This window comes from Austrofundulus limnaeus, unplaced genomic scaffold, assembly GCF_001266775.1.
Source record: "Austrofundulus limnaeus strain Quisiro unplaced genomic scaffold, Austrofundulus_limnaeus-1.0 Scaffold350, whole genome shotgun sequence".
In the NCBI taxonomy this organism is placed as follows: Eukaryota; Metazoa; Chordata; class Actinopteri; order Cyprinodontiformes; family Rivulidae; genus Austrofundulus; species Austrofundulus limnaeus.
In genome coordinates, this window is record NW_013952752.1 from 468,170 (window position 1) to 484,848 (window position 16,679).

The 16,679-nt window shown below is 40.2% G+C and overlaps 1 protein-coding gene across 4 annotated transcripts in view; it reads left to right on the top strand.

Moving 5' to 3' along the window:
- The window catches only part of fxr2 (FMR1 autosomal homolog 2), a 23,062-nt gene extending 7,391 nt beyond the window's left edge, over window positions 1–15,671 (top strand). The window contains exons 3-17 of one of the 4 annotated variants that reach the window (XM_014022936.1): window positions 1,034–1,127; window positions 1,415–1,486; window positions 2,678–2,826; window positions 2,968–3,061; window positions 3,786–3,902; window positions 4,548–4,718; window positions 6,196–6,274; window positions 6,399–6,556; window positions 6,825–6,911; window positions 9,300–9,534; window positions 9,623–9,802; window positions 11,331–11,525; window positions 11,619–11,726; window positions 11,803–11,885; window positions 13,411–15,671. In XM_014022936.1, the coding sequence (XP_013878390.1) occupies window positions 1,034–1,127; window positions 1,415–1,486; window positions 2,678–2,826; window positions 2,968–3,061; window positions 3,786–3,902; window positions 4,548–4,718; window positions 6,196–6,274; window positions 6,399–6,556; window positions 6,825–6,911; window positions 9,300–9,534; window positions 9,623–9,802; window positions 11,331–11,525; window positions 11,619–11,726; window positions 11,803–11,885; window positions 13,411–13,521 (1,933 nt within the window). In that variant the 3' untranslated portion in view covers window positions 13,522–15,671. The remainder of the gene's footprint in view (window positions 1–1,033; window positions 1,128–1,414; window positions 1,487–2,677; window positions 2,827–2,967; window positions 3,062–3,785; window positions 3,903–4,547; window positions 4,719–6,195; window positions 6,275–6,398; window positions 6,557–6,824; window positions 6,912–9,299; window positions 9,535–9,622; window positions 9,803–11,330; window positions 11,526–11,618; window positions 11,727–11,802; window positions 11,886–13,410) is intronic. The other 3 variants (XM_014022937.1, XM_014022938.1, XM_014022939.1) reach the window with 3 other exon arrangements.
- The last annotated feature ends 1,008 nt before the right edge of the window (window positions 15,672–16,679 follow it).

Below are 16,679 nucleotides of genomic sequence, written 5' to 3' on the forward strand. Positions count from 1 at the left end.
TATATATTATCTCTTTTAGAAGTTGTTAAAGAATTTTTGTTAAATGTAATTTTTATTATTTAATTTATTTTAACCTTTTTATTTTACAAAGAAAGTCCCAGTAAAATTAAAAACCTCTTTTTCCATGAGCAACCCGGCCAAGACAGGTGGAAGCTAAAACAAAACAAAACATAGTTATCACATCACAGTAAGACAACAAAGTGAAACCATCAAATTCAGAAACATTAAAAATAAATTAATAAATAATTAAGACAGGGGTAGACATAACCATTGTTTAGGTTGTCCAAGACAACCTATTTTCATTTCGAACAACCAGATCCTGTCTCCTGGTTGTCCTCCAGACAAACAAGCAAAAAGACCTTGATTAAAGTTCTCTGCCGCAGGTGTTCATCATTGTAAAAATGAACAGGAGATAAAACTTGGTAAAACCGAACAGAACACTAAACTGTAACTTTTAATAAGGCCATGTAGACAGTATACTCAGCAGAAAGAAGATTATGAATGTTGAACTCTATTACAAAGAAGAGAACGAGGACATTTTATTCACACAGATCCTGTCAACCTGGCTGACTGAGAACAATTATATAATAAACTTTGTCTACAAAACAATACACTTGATAAATTACATTTTTCTTGAGATTCTTTCGGACAACCAAAATGTTTTGCGGACAACCAGGTTTTGTCTACCCCTGTAAGACCAACAGGTGGTCATTAGGATGTTAGCCTCAAGTCCCTTTTTAGTTTTGATTTAAAGCACTTTGTGAAATGAACTGTTAGCTTCTTGTCCTGTGTAAAGACATCTGTTCTTACTGTTCAGTTTGTAGTTGCTTAAAGTTCTATTAACAACAGGGAAGATCTTATTTTTCCCTTTAATGAACATTGCCAGTTTTACTGTTTATCTTTTATTCGTATCCCACAATGCGTTGTGTGAAGAATGTGTAAAAGTGAATAAGAGCTTAAGCTGCTCATACTTCTGCAGTAATTCGTCAGTGTAATAACTGTTGTGTCACTTTCTTCCCTCCACTTGCTGTAGCTGGCAGCCAGAAAGACAGCTGCCCTTCAGCGACGTTCGGTTGCCTCCTCCAGCCGACTACCACAAGGATATTGGTGAAGGTGAAGAAGTGGAGGTGAGTCCAGTCACCTAGCATTGTTATAACTCAGACAGAAACAACAAACCTACAAACGCATCGTGTAAATGATTAACCTTAGTGAACTTTGCTGCTGCTGTTACGCATAGTAATAATGTAAAATATGARATTTTAATTGCAAGATTTTTTTTTTATTTGTACAATTAATTATGCTATTACAGTTGTAATCTATGCAGTAAATGCTGTGGAGACTTCCTCCGATCTGCTTGTTCAAACAGCAGATTGAAGGTTTCGTCTCTGACTGGACTTACTGACTCTYCTGGCAGGTTTACTCCCGGGCCAATGAGCAGGAGCCATGTGGCTGGTGGCTGGCACGGGTCAGAATGATGAAGGGAGAGGTAAGTGGCTGCTAACGGCTAATCTTTTAATGGAGATGAGATGATGTGGAGGAGGGAAAAAAAGGAAACAAATAGTTGTTTTTCATGCTTAATATGACGAATGAATCAGCAGCTAAACAGAGGAGTAGTGGAGGTTTTATCTGGAAAAAATAGGTTAACACCAAGCAAACAGTACAGTACTGACTGCTGCTGCTTTTGTGAGACAAAGCTTGTGAATCACAGTAACTAAGTATACATTAAAAAAAGAAAATAAGACTAAAGGCCTTTATCATATTTTGAAAGAATGCATAACCCCTACAACGTTTCATGTCAGAGTTTTAGACTGAACTCATGCTATGATGAGAAGGATGTTAGGACTAATACACCTTGGACAGACAGTATATGTGATTTCATGTGATTGCAACATGCTCTGTGGAAATGACTCTATTCCACAACAAATTTTCACTCATTGTTTGTAACAGTGTTCTGGTGCGTACGTGCAGGGGTCATATATGCTACTGCTGTGCGGTATCTAGTTTCTTTCTAAAATTTTCATTAAAATTCATGTAGTGATCTATGGAACATTTGGCTAACACACACACACACACACACACACACACACACACACACACACACACACACCAGGCAACATTATCTTGTGCTTTCCACCAGGAGCTGGATGATAAATATCTTCTGAGTAAGGTCTGCTGTGAGGGAGTGCTCTGATTGGTTCAGGCTCTCCAGTTAGTAACACTTTCTGAGCTGGGCTACAACTTGATCCTTGTTTGGTGATCAAATTTATAATTTTATAAATACTGTATGGTTTAATAATACGTCACAGCTGGACAGGTTGAAGTTGAGGCTCTCCAGTTTTAACGGTCAGTAATGACGAGGGCAGGCCTGTGCAGAGAGGTGGTCTGCAGCCTTGTTGAGGACTGGGTCAATGGGTTGTAGAAGCGCTGTGATTGTGACGTAAAGCTGGTGATAAGAGCCTACAGGAATGTCCAGCATTGACTGATGGCTTTAATTCACTCCTTTAGGTGTGGAGGGGGGCTGTAGTCTCACTTTGACTCTCTCAGCTTATTCATTCAYAGCAGCAGAGCCCCCCTTTGGCCTTATCGTCAGTTTCTCTGAAACCAGTCTGTGAATATCCTTCTTCTCTCTTTCATTCTAATATTCCTGTTTGTTATTAAATATGTTTCTTCTTTTCAGTTTTATGTAATAGAATATGCAGCATGTGACGCCACGTACAACGAGATCGTCACGTCGGAGCGTATCAGGTCTCTCAACCCTAACAGTCCTGCCACTCGAAACACTTTCCACAAAGTCACCATCCCCATCCCAGAAGACCTGAGAGACATGTGAGTCTGTCCTTGTCTCATGGTGAAGGGAATGTACAAACTGAATAGTGTGCATGTAAACACTTCACTCTGAATCAAAATGAAGGCTTTTAGTTTTGCTTCAGAAAATGATCAACTTCCTGTATTATTTCCCATCGCCAGATGTTCAAACGACAGCATTCACAAAGACTTTAGGAAAGCTATCGGAGCCAACTGCATCTTCTACAGCGCCCAAACACACGAACTCATCGTGCTGGTTAGTATTCTAAGCTCTCACTGATTCGCTGAGGGCCACGCAAATGCAAAATATTCAGATAAACCTGTAAGAATGTAAAATATGTATCGAACATACTGTTTTATTTTGTCACATTCTGTTTATTTCTGCATACTTAGTGCTGTCTTAGCCACTCAGATATCAGCTCATTCAGCTCATTTAGGCGATGAATACCTTGACTTTTGAGTCTTGTAACTTTTATTCTTTTCAAAATGTTGAACTTTCTTTACAAATGTATCCTCTATAGAAATACACCGAGTTCACTGCTCCTTTTCTTTTTTCTTTTATTTTTCAAAAATATTATCTTTGATAGTGGCGTCGGAGAACCTGCTCTAATTTATTATTTATGATTATTATTTTTAGCTTTCAGCTGCTTTTCTGCAACTTTTTATCTTCTAGTTTAGCTTTTAGCTAGCATTTTGCTGTTTTGAACTAGCTATTTGCTTGTAGATGGCCTTTATCCTTTTAGCTTACATTTTACTTTCTTTAGCTAGCCTTTTAGCTTTTTTTTGCTGTGTTCTTTTACCTTTTAGCTGATGTTATGCGTCTTTGGATTTACTAACTCGGCTTCTTCTGCATACTTCAGCTGTCATACAGTGTTTTCACAGAACAGACAGTTTCTTTAGCTGAGCTTGTGTTTCATGTGAGCATAGAATCAAAATATAAATATAACTCTTAACATTTCTCTGTTTTGTGTTTTTAATAGTCTACAAACGATACAACAGTGAAGCGTGCAGCTCTTCTGAGTGACATGCATTTTCGCAGCATCCGTACCAAACTAATCTTAATGTCACGCAACGAGGAAGCCACCAAACATCTGGAGGTAAACACTCGTGATGAAACTGTACACATTTTGAAAATACAATATTTGAAGTTGGTATTTTTCTAGCTCATAAATATGGGGAAACAGAAAAAAAAGAAAATGGGTATAAAACATTTGTGTACACAGAATCAGTTTCTTAAAAGTTAAAACAAAGATCTAGATTTTAAAAGTTGCTGAAGCTAACATGTTTTTTTTAAACTAAGATGAACAGATCATGGCTCATCATTTGGTATTGGCTGCCTTCTCTATACTTTGTTTATTGTCATCAACAACAATGTTTATTTAGCTGCAAAGAATTTACAGGCTGGTGCTTGACAGCACAAGTAAATAATTAAAAAATTTGAGTACTTTTCCATGTGAAATTTTCTCATATGTTAAAATAAAACATCTTGCAGACGTAGGTCATGTCCAGTGTCCCATAAATTTACATAAGCATGCAAATAATAAATCACTATTTTACACTCATGAAGTTGCAGTAAATTTCCAAATGATTCAACAATATAAATGAAACAAGTCAACAGAGAAGACAAAAATATTTAGTTTGGGAAAAAATTGGAATTTCAGCGTGGATAAATGCACACAGTTTATCAGTAGTTCTGCACACGTTTGTCATCAGTCAGCTGTACATTTGTTTGTTTTTTCCAGACCAGTAAGCAGTTAGCGTCAGCATACCAGGAGGAGGTGAGAGTCAGGGAGGACCTGATGGGTCTTGCCATCGGCTCCCATGGTGCCAACATCCAGCAGGCGAGGAAGGTTCCTGGTGTCACAGCCATCGAGCTGGAGGAGGAGAGCTGCACGTTCAGGATCTATGGAGAGGTGARTGTTTTACCACTGTTCTGTTAAACTTTTAGACCTTTGTCCTTTCACACAGCTTTATAGCAAACATGCATATTATACACCAAACAACATGCTAACGTTTGACATTTGTCTAAAATTCCAAAACCCTTCTGTACACTGCCTGGCCAAAAAAAAAACAGTCGCCACCTGGATTTAACTAAGCAAACAGGTAGGAGCCTCCTATTGGATAATTACTGCATGGGTGATTATCTTTCAGCTGTAACAAGTTATTTAACCCCAACTGKTGCAAAGAGTTGCTTCTCTTCTTAAACAACCATGTAAGACACATCCTGTGGTTGTGGAAAAGATGTCAGTCTGTTTGAGAAGGATCAAATCATTGGCATCAAGCAGAGAAAACATCTAAGGAGATTGTAGAAAAATTAGGTGAAGAACTGTCCAACGCATTATTAAAAACTAAAGGATAGTGGGGACCCATTGTCTTGGAGGAAGCACCCATCATAGTGTCTGCTGTACAGGCTGTGGGGGCAGTGCTATGATGTGGGGCTGCTGCAGTCGGTCAGGTCTAGGAATGCCTCTGTGAATGTGTGCCATGGTGGTCCGAAATATTAGTGACCTTTATTTGGCGGCAATTTTTTTTTTCGGCCAAGCACTGTATTTACTTCACTGTTTGTATGTACACAATTACACTTCAAACCATAGATATTTTTTCTTAGTTTGGATGTTAGTCTGAGTTCTGAATCAGTGTTTTACCTTATTTAGTTTGTTGTGTGGACTGTAACTACTTCATCATACATCCATCGATTTTATTCATTCATATTAAAATGTTTGACTTGTTACATACATCACAGCCCTGACTAATATAACTTTTGTACTTAAAAAAATTACATTTTTTTTCCTCTTTTGATTGAAATTAATAGAAAACTCTTCAGATCCTGAACAACATTGTACAATATTTCATTTTTAGCTTTTATCTATTATTTGCTGGCCCTATCACACTATAATGTTTTAGACAACTTAGGCCAACTTATGAAATTTGTTTTAGGTCTAAATTACTAATAAGTTATATATTTGATGAATTTGTTAGCGTTACATGATGTACATGCCTAAAAGAGTCTTCCAGTTGATTTTTTAAATTCTATCTTCAACGCAGATAGATAAAAATTTCACAAGTTGTCTACAAAGTTAATAGTGTGACAGGCCTTTACATCTTCTCTTTTGTTAGGTTTAGATTTTAGCTAATGTTTTGTCTGTATTTACTGTTTTAGCTTGTTTTAGTTTTTACTTCATGTTTTGCTATTTTTAGCTTTAATTTGGCTTCTTTTCTCTTTAACTTTAACTCAGCTTGAACTTTTTCAACAAATTCCTGCACTCTCATTTTACAGAAATAGCTTTTTTTTGTCTTGTTACAAAGGTATATTGGAATTTTAGGTAGCAGCTGCGTTGCCACTTCAGAAATCTTCTAGTTTAATAATTTTCTGTTCTCTGTGCTCTTCAGACCCCAGAGGCAGTGAAGCAGGCCAGAGAGTATCTTGAGTTCAAAGAAGATTACTTCCAGGTACCCAGGAACCTTGTTGGTGAGTAAACAGAAGAACCTTTTCTTTTCAGGCTCGTTTTGACGATGTCACAATTTAAATTTATAATTAATACGTATCACTTGGGATCCCTCATTAGGACTTCTTTTGTCCTCCTTACACACAGGCAAAGTCATCGGCAAGAATGGAAAAGTCATCCAGGAAATAGTCGACAAATCAGGTGTGGTTCGTGTCAGGATTGAGGGCGACAACGACAAAAAGCTTCCCCGGGAGGAGGTAGGCAGGCAGGGTGCTGGCAGGGACGACACTGTCAGCAGCAAAGAGGTGAATGAACCGTTCGGCTTTTCTCCCACATTCTCCCCACAAACACCCACTTTTCCTTTCCGCTTCCCTGACAGCAAAGTTAACTCAGCTAAAGCGGAGCACAACTGTGGCATGTGCTGTCCCATTCTGCTTCATTGCTTTTAACCAATCAGTCCACAGCTGATTATTTTAGTTGTCTGAGCAATGAGCTGTCTGTTTTTTTTAAATGTGATTGTTCTTAGAAACTGATAATGATGCTTAACTTGTGATTTCTCCTGTGTTTGATCAGGGTATGGTTCCTTTTGTGTTTGTGGGAACTAAGGAGAACATCAGTAACGCTCAGGCTCTGCTGGAGTACCATGTGTCCTATCTTCAGGTTGGTTTGCACCACTAGATGGCACTATAGGCTTAATTCATCTCAGCTGCATTTACCTCTCTTTAATCTGTGAACCTTAAAAGGATGTAAAAGCATTTCTTGAAGTAGTGTGTCTTAACGGTCACCTGTTTCCTGTCATGTGAAGGAAGCTGCTGAGAGCGCCTCATTTTGCCCTTACCTCATGTGCTTTTATAAATAGTGCCTCTCTGTGGGATGGGCTGAAGGGTACACCAGAGTATAGATTACCATCTATCTGGACCCTCAGCTTCCAAAAATAAAATGAACACCCACCCCTTCACCACCCACAAAAAAAGCCCTGCCTCTCCCTTTCTCCTCGCCTCCCTTAAAGTTCAGCTGCTGTTAGTGGACTCAGCTGTCACTCTATGAATTAACTCTCAAGTCCTTCTGCAAGGAAAACTATAATCCTCCTTAAACAGTTTGTTTGACATGACAAATGTAGCAAATTGAAACGGTTTTTCTGCTCCAAATGTTTTAAATGTTAAAGTCTGATTAAACAAATGACTGATTACTGAACTGATTAGTTTAAGAGTTTGGCTCATATATTTGTAGGGATGGGTACTGAATTCTGTTGGTACTACAGAGAACCTATTCACGTAACATCAAACGGTACCATGTTTTGGTACCTAAACACATCATTGTGACTATATTGACGTAACAGTGGTGAGTTTTCCATGCTTGTCCTGAACGCAGCATCGCACAAGAGCGTAATGACGTCAGCAGCTGCTGGTTCAGTAAACAGAGTTCAGTCTGAACGTAGYTGAAAGCCTCGCAGCTCCTGGAGTRAAACTCACCGAACAGAGCGCCTCTGAATTATCTGGTGGATTAATTATCTTGTGAACATGACGTTCACTTGCTCAAAGTAAATAAAGTACCACCACTTTCTTTATTTCATCCACCATTAAACAGAGACCGGCAGAGGAAAACAACAGAGGAGCTTCCTGACAGTCCGAACACCTGAGCASAAGCAGCTAACTTGAAGTGTTGGACGTGTTCTGGATGCTCAAAACRTTGCTTGAATACTTGTTATTTATTTTAACTCCATCCTCTTTTGCTTATTTGATTTAAACTTATTTGCCTTCCATGAACCTCCATCACACATTTTTCTAGCGGGGAAATGACATCAATAGAAACACGTGGAGCTGGATTTTAATTTGTACAATAAGACAAAACAGTCTTGTTGTTTTCAAGAGTTTTCASYTTAAAGAAATAAGTTAMAMAACTGATGTTACAATACAAAGAGTTGGATGTTGTCTTGATATTTGTTAAGTTTTATATATTGAGAAATATGTTAAATAAAAAAAGTTTATTATTAAAAAAACAACACACACAAAGTACCGAAAATTAGTACCGTTAAGTACCGGTACCAATTCCCAGGTACCGGATGTTGGTACCAAATCGATTCAAATGTCAAAGGTACCATCCCTATATATTTGGCTGATATATAACTGGTGCTTGTTTTAAATTCAGCTACAGCCTAAATGTTTGAGTTTAAAACCAACCAAGAATGAAATATTGTTGACAGATGCAGCTGTTTGAGCAGCTCAGTAACTCAGTGTTGATCACTTGGGATCTGGTTAAAAGTAGCTGTCAGAATGAGCTTTACACACCACTGCCACCTAGTGGTCGACCAACAGAGACTAACAGAAAACAAGCTTCAACTCAGACTTCAGGCCTTTCATTCTGCTGCTTTCTCTGAGCACAAAACAGAAACTTTAGTTGCCTGCCGCAAAACATTATACGCTGTTGATCCTGTTTTTGCCCACTTGTGTCTTTGTGTGAACATGCTTTTGTTTATTTCTTTGTTTGTTTGTAGTGTTAGCAAACGCTCTCGAGCCACTGGATTTTAATTAAGGTTTCATAAAGTAATAATCTGATTGTCTGATCGACTTTTGAAGTCAGCCTGATTCAAATCAACTTTAGCAACACAAAAATGGCTACAGTTCAGTCAGTTTTCCAGATACTCACTTCAAATTTGATGTGGTAGCAGATAAGTCTTTCCCAACATGAGCTTTGTGACGTCTCATTTATTATGAGGTTGTGCAAAATGTTCTTCTTGTCATTTGACTACAATGATATAATGCTGCCATTTCTTAAACTGTGGCATGGATGGCTGTGGAAGATATGCTTTCCTTCAAGGATTGCTAAACTTTTTATTACCTAAAGATAATAATACACTGTTTTCTTGTTCATGCAAACATCTGAGACAGAGGGCACTTTGCAAGGTTTTTCCCAAGATCACAAAAGATCACCTTTAATGCTGCACTTCTTGTATTTTATGTTTAACTGCACATTTTATTAATCTGTGTACCTTCTGTTGGTTTAAACATGGTTAAAGTTCAGACTCTGTAACTGTTTTCCAACCTGCAGGAGGTGGAGCAGTTGCGCCTTGAGCGGCTCCAGATCGACGAGCAGCTTCGTCAGATCGGGGTCGGGTACCGAGCTCCTCCGAGCAGAACTGGGCCGCCTGGTGCTGACCGGGAGAAAGGCTACACGACGGACGAGAGCAGCAACTCGCTCCACGCGTCTCGTACCTACGGAGGCCGCGGCAGAGGGAGACGGGCCTCCAACAGCCAGTACTCTGGATACGGTGAGAAGAACGAAGGTCAAACAGCTTTTTTAACAGAAAATTTAAAATGACTGTATAGATTTATCCTTTTCTAACGTCTGTATTTGGACTTTGCTTGTTGCAGGCACAAACTCTGAACTGTCCAATGCTTCTGAGTCAGAGGACGTTGGTGAACGAGACCAGAGGCCCCGTGGTATTGGTAGTGATGAGAGGGGGTCCCGACGCGGTGGCAGGGGTCGTGGGGCCAACTCGGGTAGAGGTCGCGGAGGTCCCGGATCTAAACCTTCCAACTCAATCAGCTCAGGTACATCATGTTCCATTACCCTATTTAGATAGGTTTACATGCACAAAATGCTTTGATCTGATTGAAATGTATTCCAGTTAAATAATCTGAATGGATCGTTTAAGTGGGCACAATCTGATCATGATAAGTGTTTACATGCACGCTGTTCAGATTAACAATCAGCATAAACCACCTCTCTCATTCCAATTACAAATTCATTCAGATCGAGCTGAATCAGGTCAGAATAATCTGAATGTAGTGTTTACATGACRCATTTTTATTTTAATGGCCGTTTAATCCGATTACTTAAGTCCATGTAAACGTAGCTGGTGTTGACAGCTTTCAGAGAGATATTCCTTTGAGCATGAGCTGGTTCATTGTCGTGCTTGAAGATGGTTTTGTTGGGGAAAGCACGGCTCTTCTTTTTGTAACCTGGAAGAAAATGGCCCGTCAGAAGCTCCACATACTTTTCAGAGATCATTTTCACACCTTCAGGGACCTTTATAAAGGGGTCTACCAGCTCTCTCCCCGTGATTCCGGTTCAGAACACATCTGGACTTATTAACTACAATTTCCTCGTCTTAATTCTTCTCTGGTTCTGGTTCAGACTTTGGGTCCAACATGTAAGGCTGGATGAACAAGTCTTCTGTTAACACATTTCAATAAAATTGTAAATAAAACATTTCTGCACTTATAGAAAATGCTAACCCCCTCTCTCAAGCCAGAGTAGACCTGTCTGGAAGCTGGAGGGGGCGGAGCCTGAAGCGCCTTAAAGGAACACTTAAAACAAGCTACTTTTGAGACATGCATCAGAAAAGTGGTGAAAGAGGGGCTGGTCGAATTAAAATATGGAGTAGTTCAGACCAAAACATTGTAGTTGCACTTTATAAAGCCCCCAGCTGAATGATTTAAATGTGAAAAGAAAGGATTTAAAAGCCTCATGTCTATTTTAATACCCCTGGCACAGTCAGCATCTGGAAAGACCCCATCACTTCAGGAGAGCGTGTACAATAGATCCCTGAAATCTGCAGACTTTACATTCTCAGAACACCTGCTAATTGTGATAAACAAAATTTTGTTTGTGGTTTAAAAAAATAATCAAAATTGCCAAATACATTTGTACATACAAGAAATTTGCTTTGGAGTCCCGGTGCTATAAAATCACAATTTAAATCAGTTTTAGAGAAAAAGGGAAATAGAGGCTTCCAGGTCAGTTGTAAGATAATAATGTAAAAATGGAAGCTTCCACCTTTGGCTTTGCCAGACAGCTCTGTGACACGGCCCAGTCTGAGGAGCTGGAAGCCCAGAAATCTGTACCGGCTCACACTGCTACATTTACCAGATGAAGATGAGAAGTCTGTTTTTTTCCCACCAATAGCTTTAATTCATTATTAGTTGTTGCATTTTCCACAAATGTCCCAACAGTTTTGAAATTGGAGGCTGTATCTGACAAGTGTAGATTTGATTCTTAGACTCTGAAACGTCAGTATTTTTAAATGACGAAGCAAGTGTGCGTACAAGAGATGTTTCCTGTTTCTGTGCCGTCCAGTGCTGAGGGACCCGGACAGTAACCCATACTCTCTGCTGGAGGGAGAGGGAGAGCTGGCTGATGCAGACGTCGGCGAGGGCATGGGAGGAGACCGCCGCAGACGATCCCGCCGCCGCCGCAACGACCAGGAGCCCAGTGTGATGGATGCTGCTGTGGAGTCGGATAGCCAAGCCGGCCCCAGCGAGAACGGGATAGGTGAGAGAGCACCATCGCAGTGAGAAGCACAACTTGAGAGAGGGGGAAGCAGAGAGGTAATCCACTTTTTTTTTTTATATATTTGACTGTTAGATGAAGAAGCACGACCTCAGCGCCGCAACCGAAGCCGTCGCCGCCGGAACCGTGGCAGCCGGACAGAGGGAGGTTCAACCAGCCGTGACAGGCAGCCAGGAGAGAGCGGTGAGTCCTCGTGTTTGGAAGGAAATGACTTCAGCCCAGAGAGACTGCTCTAACTAACAGAGTTTATTGCCTCCAGTGACGGTTGCTGACTACATATCTCGTGCCGAGTCCCAGAGCAGGCAGAATCTGCCCCAGAAGGAGAACCACGTCGAACCCAAGGTGAAGCTACAAACAAAACCTTGCTGTTTTTCTTGATCAGATCAGGGGTTCTTATGGTGCGTTCACACCGAACGCGATTTCAGCRTCAGGAGCAGCAGGTTTACATACAAAGTCTATGGTGGACGCGCTTCAAGCAACGTCGGGAAGTTCTGCGGCGCCTCAAGCACGATTAGAGCAGCGCGATTTGAACGATTTGAACGATCTGAGCGTCGAACGCTCAGATCGTTCAAATCGCTGAAGTTAGAAAATCTGAACTTTTGCAGCTCGACGCGCAGCGTCAACCAATCAGAGAGACTCCGCTGTGTGACGTAGCGACATATTTCCCGACGGGACAGTTTACTGAATGATGTCCACTAACCTGAAACAGACAGAGCTCCTGCTCTTTAGCTGAAATGAGTGCTGCAGTCGTGTCCTGATCCGCAGCAATGCGTGGCAGCGACTCATCAGACTGGAAAAATAGTCCTGAAAGCGAGCTGTGAGCCTCTTCTCTGAATTATCTGGTGAATTAATTATGAATTAATTATCTGATGAACGTGACACGTTCTGGCTCTCTGTAAATAAAGCAAAGCCACTTCCTCGTCCGACATTAAACAGAGCCCGACAGAGGAGGGAGGGGCGGGGCGGCTGTCGCCGTGCAGCGCTTCAAGAGCTGTCCTGCGTCTGACCTCAAAGTGCACAAGCTTCAAACTTCAGCGTTGGCTGCGATTTTGAAGCTGAAATCGCGTTCGGTGTGAACGCAGCATTAACCTTTTTGACCTCGGGGCCCAATTTGTTCAACATAAAACGACACGAGGCCCAGTCAGACATTACCATATGGATCAAAATGATAATTATTCAAAATCTTGGTTTAATTTGTTATTGTATTTGCATTATAACTAAATATAATACACTTACAGTTTAAAAGTAAAACTCATGTCAAATAATCACAAGACATGATTATAACAAACTTTTTTTATATTGTAACCTGCCCATAACGATTATTTGAACAAATACAACAGTCAGTCAACACAAAAATAACATTTTTTTAACAAAACAACAAAAATAGACAGTTCAATAAATAAAATTATGATAATAAAATAAATGCATTCAAAAATATTTAATGCAAATGTTCCAAATAAAAAAACTGTAAAAATAAATATGATAAAGTACAAATGAGAATAAAGCCTTTTTAAACTTTTGTTTGGTAGAACCAGAAGCTGCTCTTCATATTAGTGACAAACTTTGGCATTTTTTGACAGGTTACATTCATTTTTGCATCTACTTTTCATTTAAAATAGGTTTCTATTCTCGACAGGTTTCTAAGGTGCTTCTTCTTCGTATTAAAAAAATTGTTAAACATCTGAGTGGTGCGCTATCGCTACTAGTGGTGAGAAGGTGTATTGCACCTTATTCAAAATCAGTGTGGCCCTCTGCGGCCCAAAGTTAAAAACTGTTGTTCTTTTGAGGCCCTCAAGGTGGCCCATAGGTTAAGAATCTGTGGATTAGATGATGCTTCTCACACTTGTTCACCACTTTCCACCCACAGGAGAACGGCACCAGCGCAAAGAGCGACGAACGAACGCCCATGAAGCRTTCTCCCAGCAAAGGCACGACCTCGGCCAGCGAGACCCTGACTCTGGTCAACGGGGTCTCATAAGGAGACGACACCCTCCCCTCGCGTACCCAAGTCGAGCAAGACTACACGGCAAACTCTGTCCCTGCTTGCATTAACTTAAACCTTAAACAGAAGATCGAAACGTACCTGACAAAATACCTGAGTTCATCCAACGAGAGTGAAAAGTACATAAAAATGACCAACGCATCTACTTAAAACCACACGTTAACGGTGTATGCTATCCTATATATCAGTACTTAGTGCTTATTTAAAAACACAACTAGCTTGCCAAAAAACAGCTGGTGGATATGACTTGATTTCTAAAAATACTGAAACACATAAAACAGGACAAGACTTCTTTTTTTTGTTTTTTTAAACGGTTGTCTTTATTCGTGTCCTCCTTATTTTGATGTTAATTTAGTTCATTGTTTATCACTGGTTTGGACTCGGCGGTTGCTCTCTGAACCAAAACAACAGCGCCTCTGTATTTAAGAGAGACGCGAGCTGTAGGCATTTGAGCAAAGACGGTCCAAAGGCTGATGTGAGGCAATGTTCACACGCCGAAGATGGACAGATGGGAATATTGATAGACATTGTGCCTTGAATTTGAAAAAAAAATCTAATAAACACTTGAGGTTTTTTTTTCCATTCAGTTTGTTTTTTTGTTTCCTGGGAGGAAGAAAAGGGGAGGAAGTATTCTTCCTTTTTTTAATCTTTAATTTTTGTTTTGAAGGAACAGACCTGTGAGGGAGTGACCAGAGATAAAAAGTGGCAGGCCAACATGAGGGAAGCAAAGTCTGGTGCCAAAACTAAAATCCAAGCTGCTTGTTCTGATTAGAGGGACAGTGGAAGCCCAGTTAAGATGACCTTAAAACTAAACCACGAGGGGCACGAACACAAAGCCTGGGGGTGGGGGGGTCACGCTATGTTGCCACCCTCTGTTATTTTTTTATAAAGTCTTTGGCGGGTCTCAGTCTGAGCCCGTACAGCAGCAGACTTGACAGTATTTGACTCAGAGGTGGCAGCCATGTTGGCTTCTTCAGGAAGCTCCAAACGCACGAGAGGCCCACGCCTCCTCCGTGCCGAGCGCGGCCGGCGTAGGGGGGAGGGAGGGGAGGCCAGGCGGCTGCAGGTTGTGAGATTGGAACAGCTTCAAAAGAAATGAGAGCTACATGACACTCAGGCCCTAATTTTACAGGTACACACACCCACACACACACACACACACAGGTGAGACACCAGGGGATTCCACTGTGTGGCGCAAAGTGCCGCAGTGAAAACTGGAAGCGAAGGTGTCCGTCCTGTACCTGGCAGTTTTGGGGTCAACGCGATGGAGTAAGAGACGGACTGGAAACCTCAGTGGCTCTCTGCTCGTGTTGTTACTGTTGTGTTGGTTACTGCTCTCCATTTCCTTTTTTGTTGCTATTTCCACATCTTTAGAAAGTATGAAATAAAATATTCAAGTGAAATCAATCCTTTTTGTGGAAATGAGCTGTGATTTCTTTGTCTCGTTGTTTTTCGTTTGTTTTTGGGGTTTTTTTCTAACCTGCATGGTGTTTTAGTGAGGGGTAGGTGGTGCCTGTCCAGTGCATGAAGAAAGGGTGTTAATAATCAGCTTAACAAAAACCATCGTTTCATTTAGAACTGCTGCTAACCTCACACGTTGAATGTCCAACTAATGTAGAAACTGTTTTGGGAAGAGCGCTTTGGAACACTTTTCCCTCCCCATCTTTTTTTATTTTTAATTTTTTTATCGTCTTTCTCAGAAGATCTGTGTCCGTGAGCTTTTTGGAGTCTGGCGAGTGTTAAACTCCGAGGACAACATTGTGCATGATGGCAAACATCCACATGACCAAAGTTTTGAGAGACAGACAAAAGGGAGTGTGGTTGATTTGAGATGAACCCTCCACCCCCTTTCCCCCTCTGCTGCTGTTGTACATTTCTGCTCACTTATTTGTAGAGGATGAACGAGATCTTAAGTTTGGTTTAGTTGTGTGAGTGTGTGTTTGTGTGCGTTTGCCTTTATACCTCATTGTGTTAAGTACTGTATTCCTTTCTGTCTATCCGTCACGCTGTTGAAAGACTGCTCGGTGTGTTTGTGTGTGTGCTGGTTGTACAGTTGTCTCCTCACTGTCAGATTGTGTCTCACTCATGTTCTGATGGCAATAAAGGACTTTTCATTGTTTTGTAAACATTTCTTTGTAAATTACTTTCATTCTTAAAGAGCCTGTGACGTACAAATACTTCAAATACAAAAAGTCTAAGAAATAATTTTTAAAAAACTTGGCATAATACACGTGGTTTTACCCATTTTTGTCACCTTAACCAGCATATTTTCTTTTGGATTTAGCTCAGCCAAAATGAAACAGGAAGTGACATCAAAGGGGAACTCTTTAAGAAAGAAAACCCTCTCACTCTTACCTTTGTTTATTGAAACATTCATCTCTCTGATAGTGACTGAAAATGATCTAAAAAAAACAGATTCTTCTCTACAGTCTGTGTTGTCAGACGTTATCAATGCTCTGCTCACGCATACATTCCTTTATACACTAGAGAGGCTACCCTGTCAAGAGTCTGGGGYCAAGATATGCTAAGTGCGACGCCATCTTGAAACAGTCTACTTAAARGGATGGGGCTATTCAAATTATGTAAACAATGCTGAGTACTTACCAGATTAAATATAAATATATTAAATATACCTCATTGTACATTCCCCTTTGATGTCACTTCCTGTTACTTTCCATGTAAATATCTCAACAACTGTCCATCTGAGTGGTGTGAAATCTGTCTTGCATTATGTTATCAGTGTTGTCTTTCCAAAAATGAATTCAAATTTATGACAAAAATTTGATGTCACATGTTGACTTAACCACAAATCTCAATTTCATTTTTTTATTTTAGTTTATTCAGGCTATAAAGATGAGTTTATCCCAGATCTATTCTTGTCTCCAAATGTCAGCGTTTTAACATCAATAAGCCTAGACTAGAGCATGTGTCAAACTTTTTTTTGTTTTGTTTTGTTTTGTTTTTTTTTTTTGGAGAAAAAGAAGAAAAGAAAGTAAAAAGTGAAATGCATTGAGAAAGAGTGAAAAAGAGATTAGAAGATATGTAAATTATTTGTTGAGAAAACACAAGACAGCACACCGGACTTCTCGGCTCCACACCTACAAAACAAAGATAGCAAAACCACAGCAACAAAA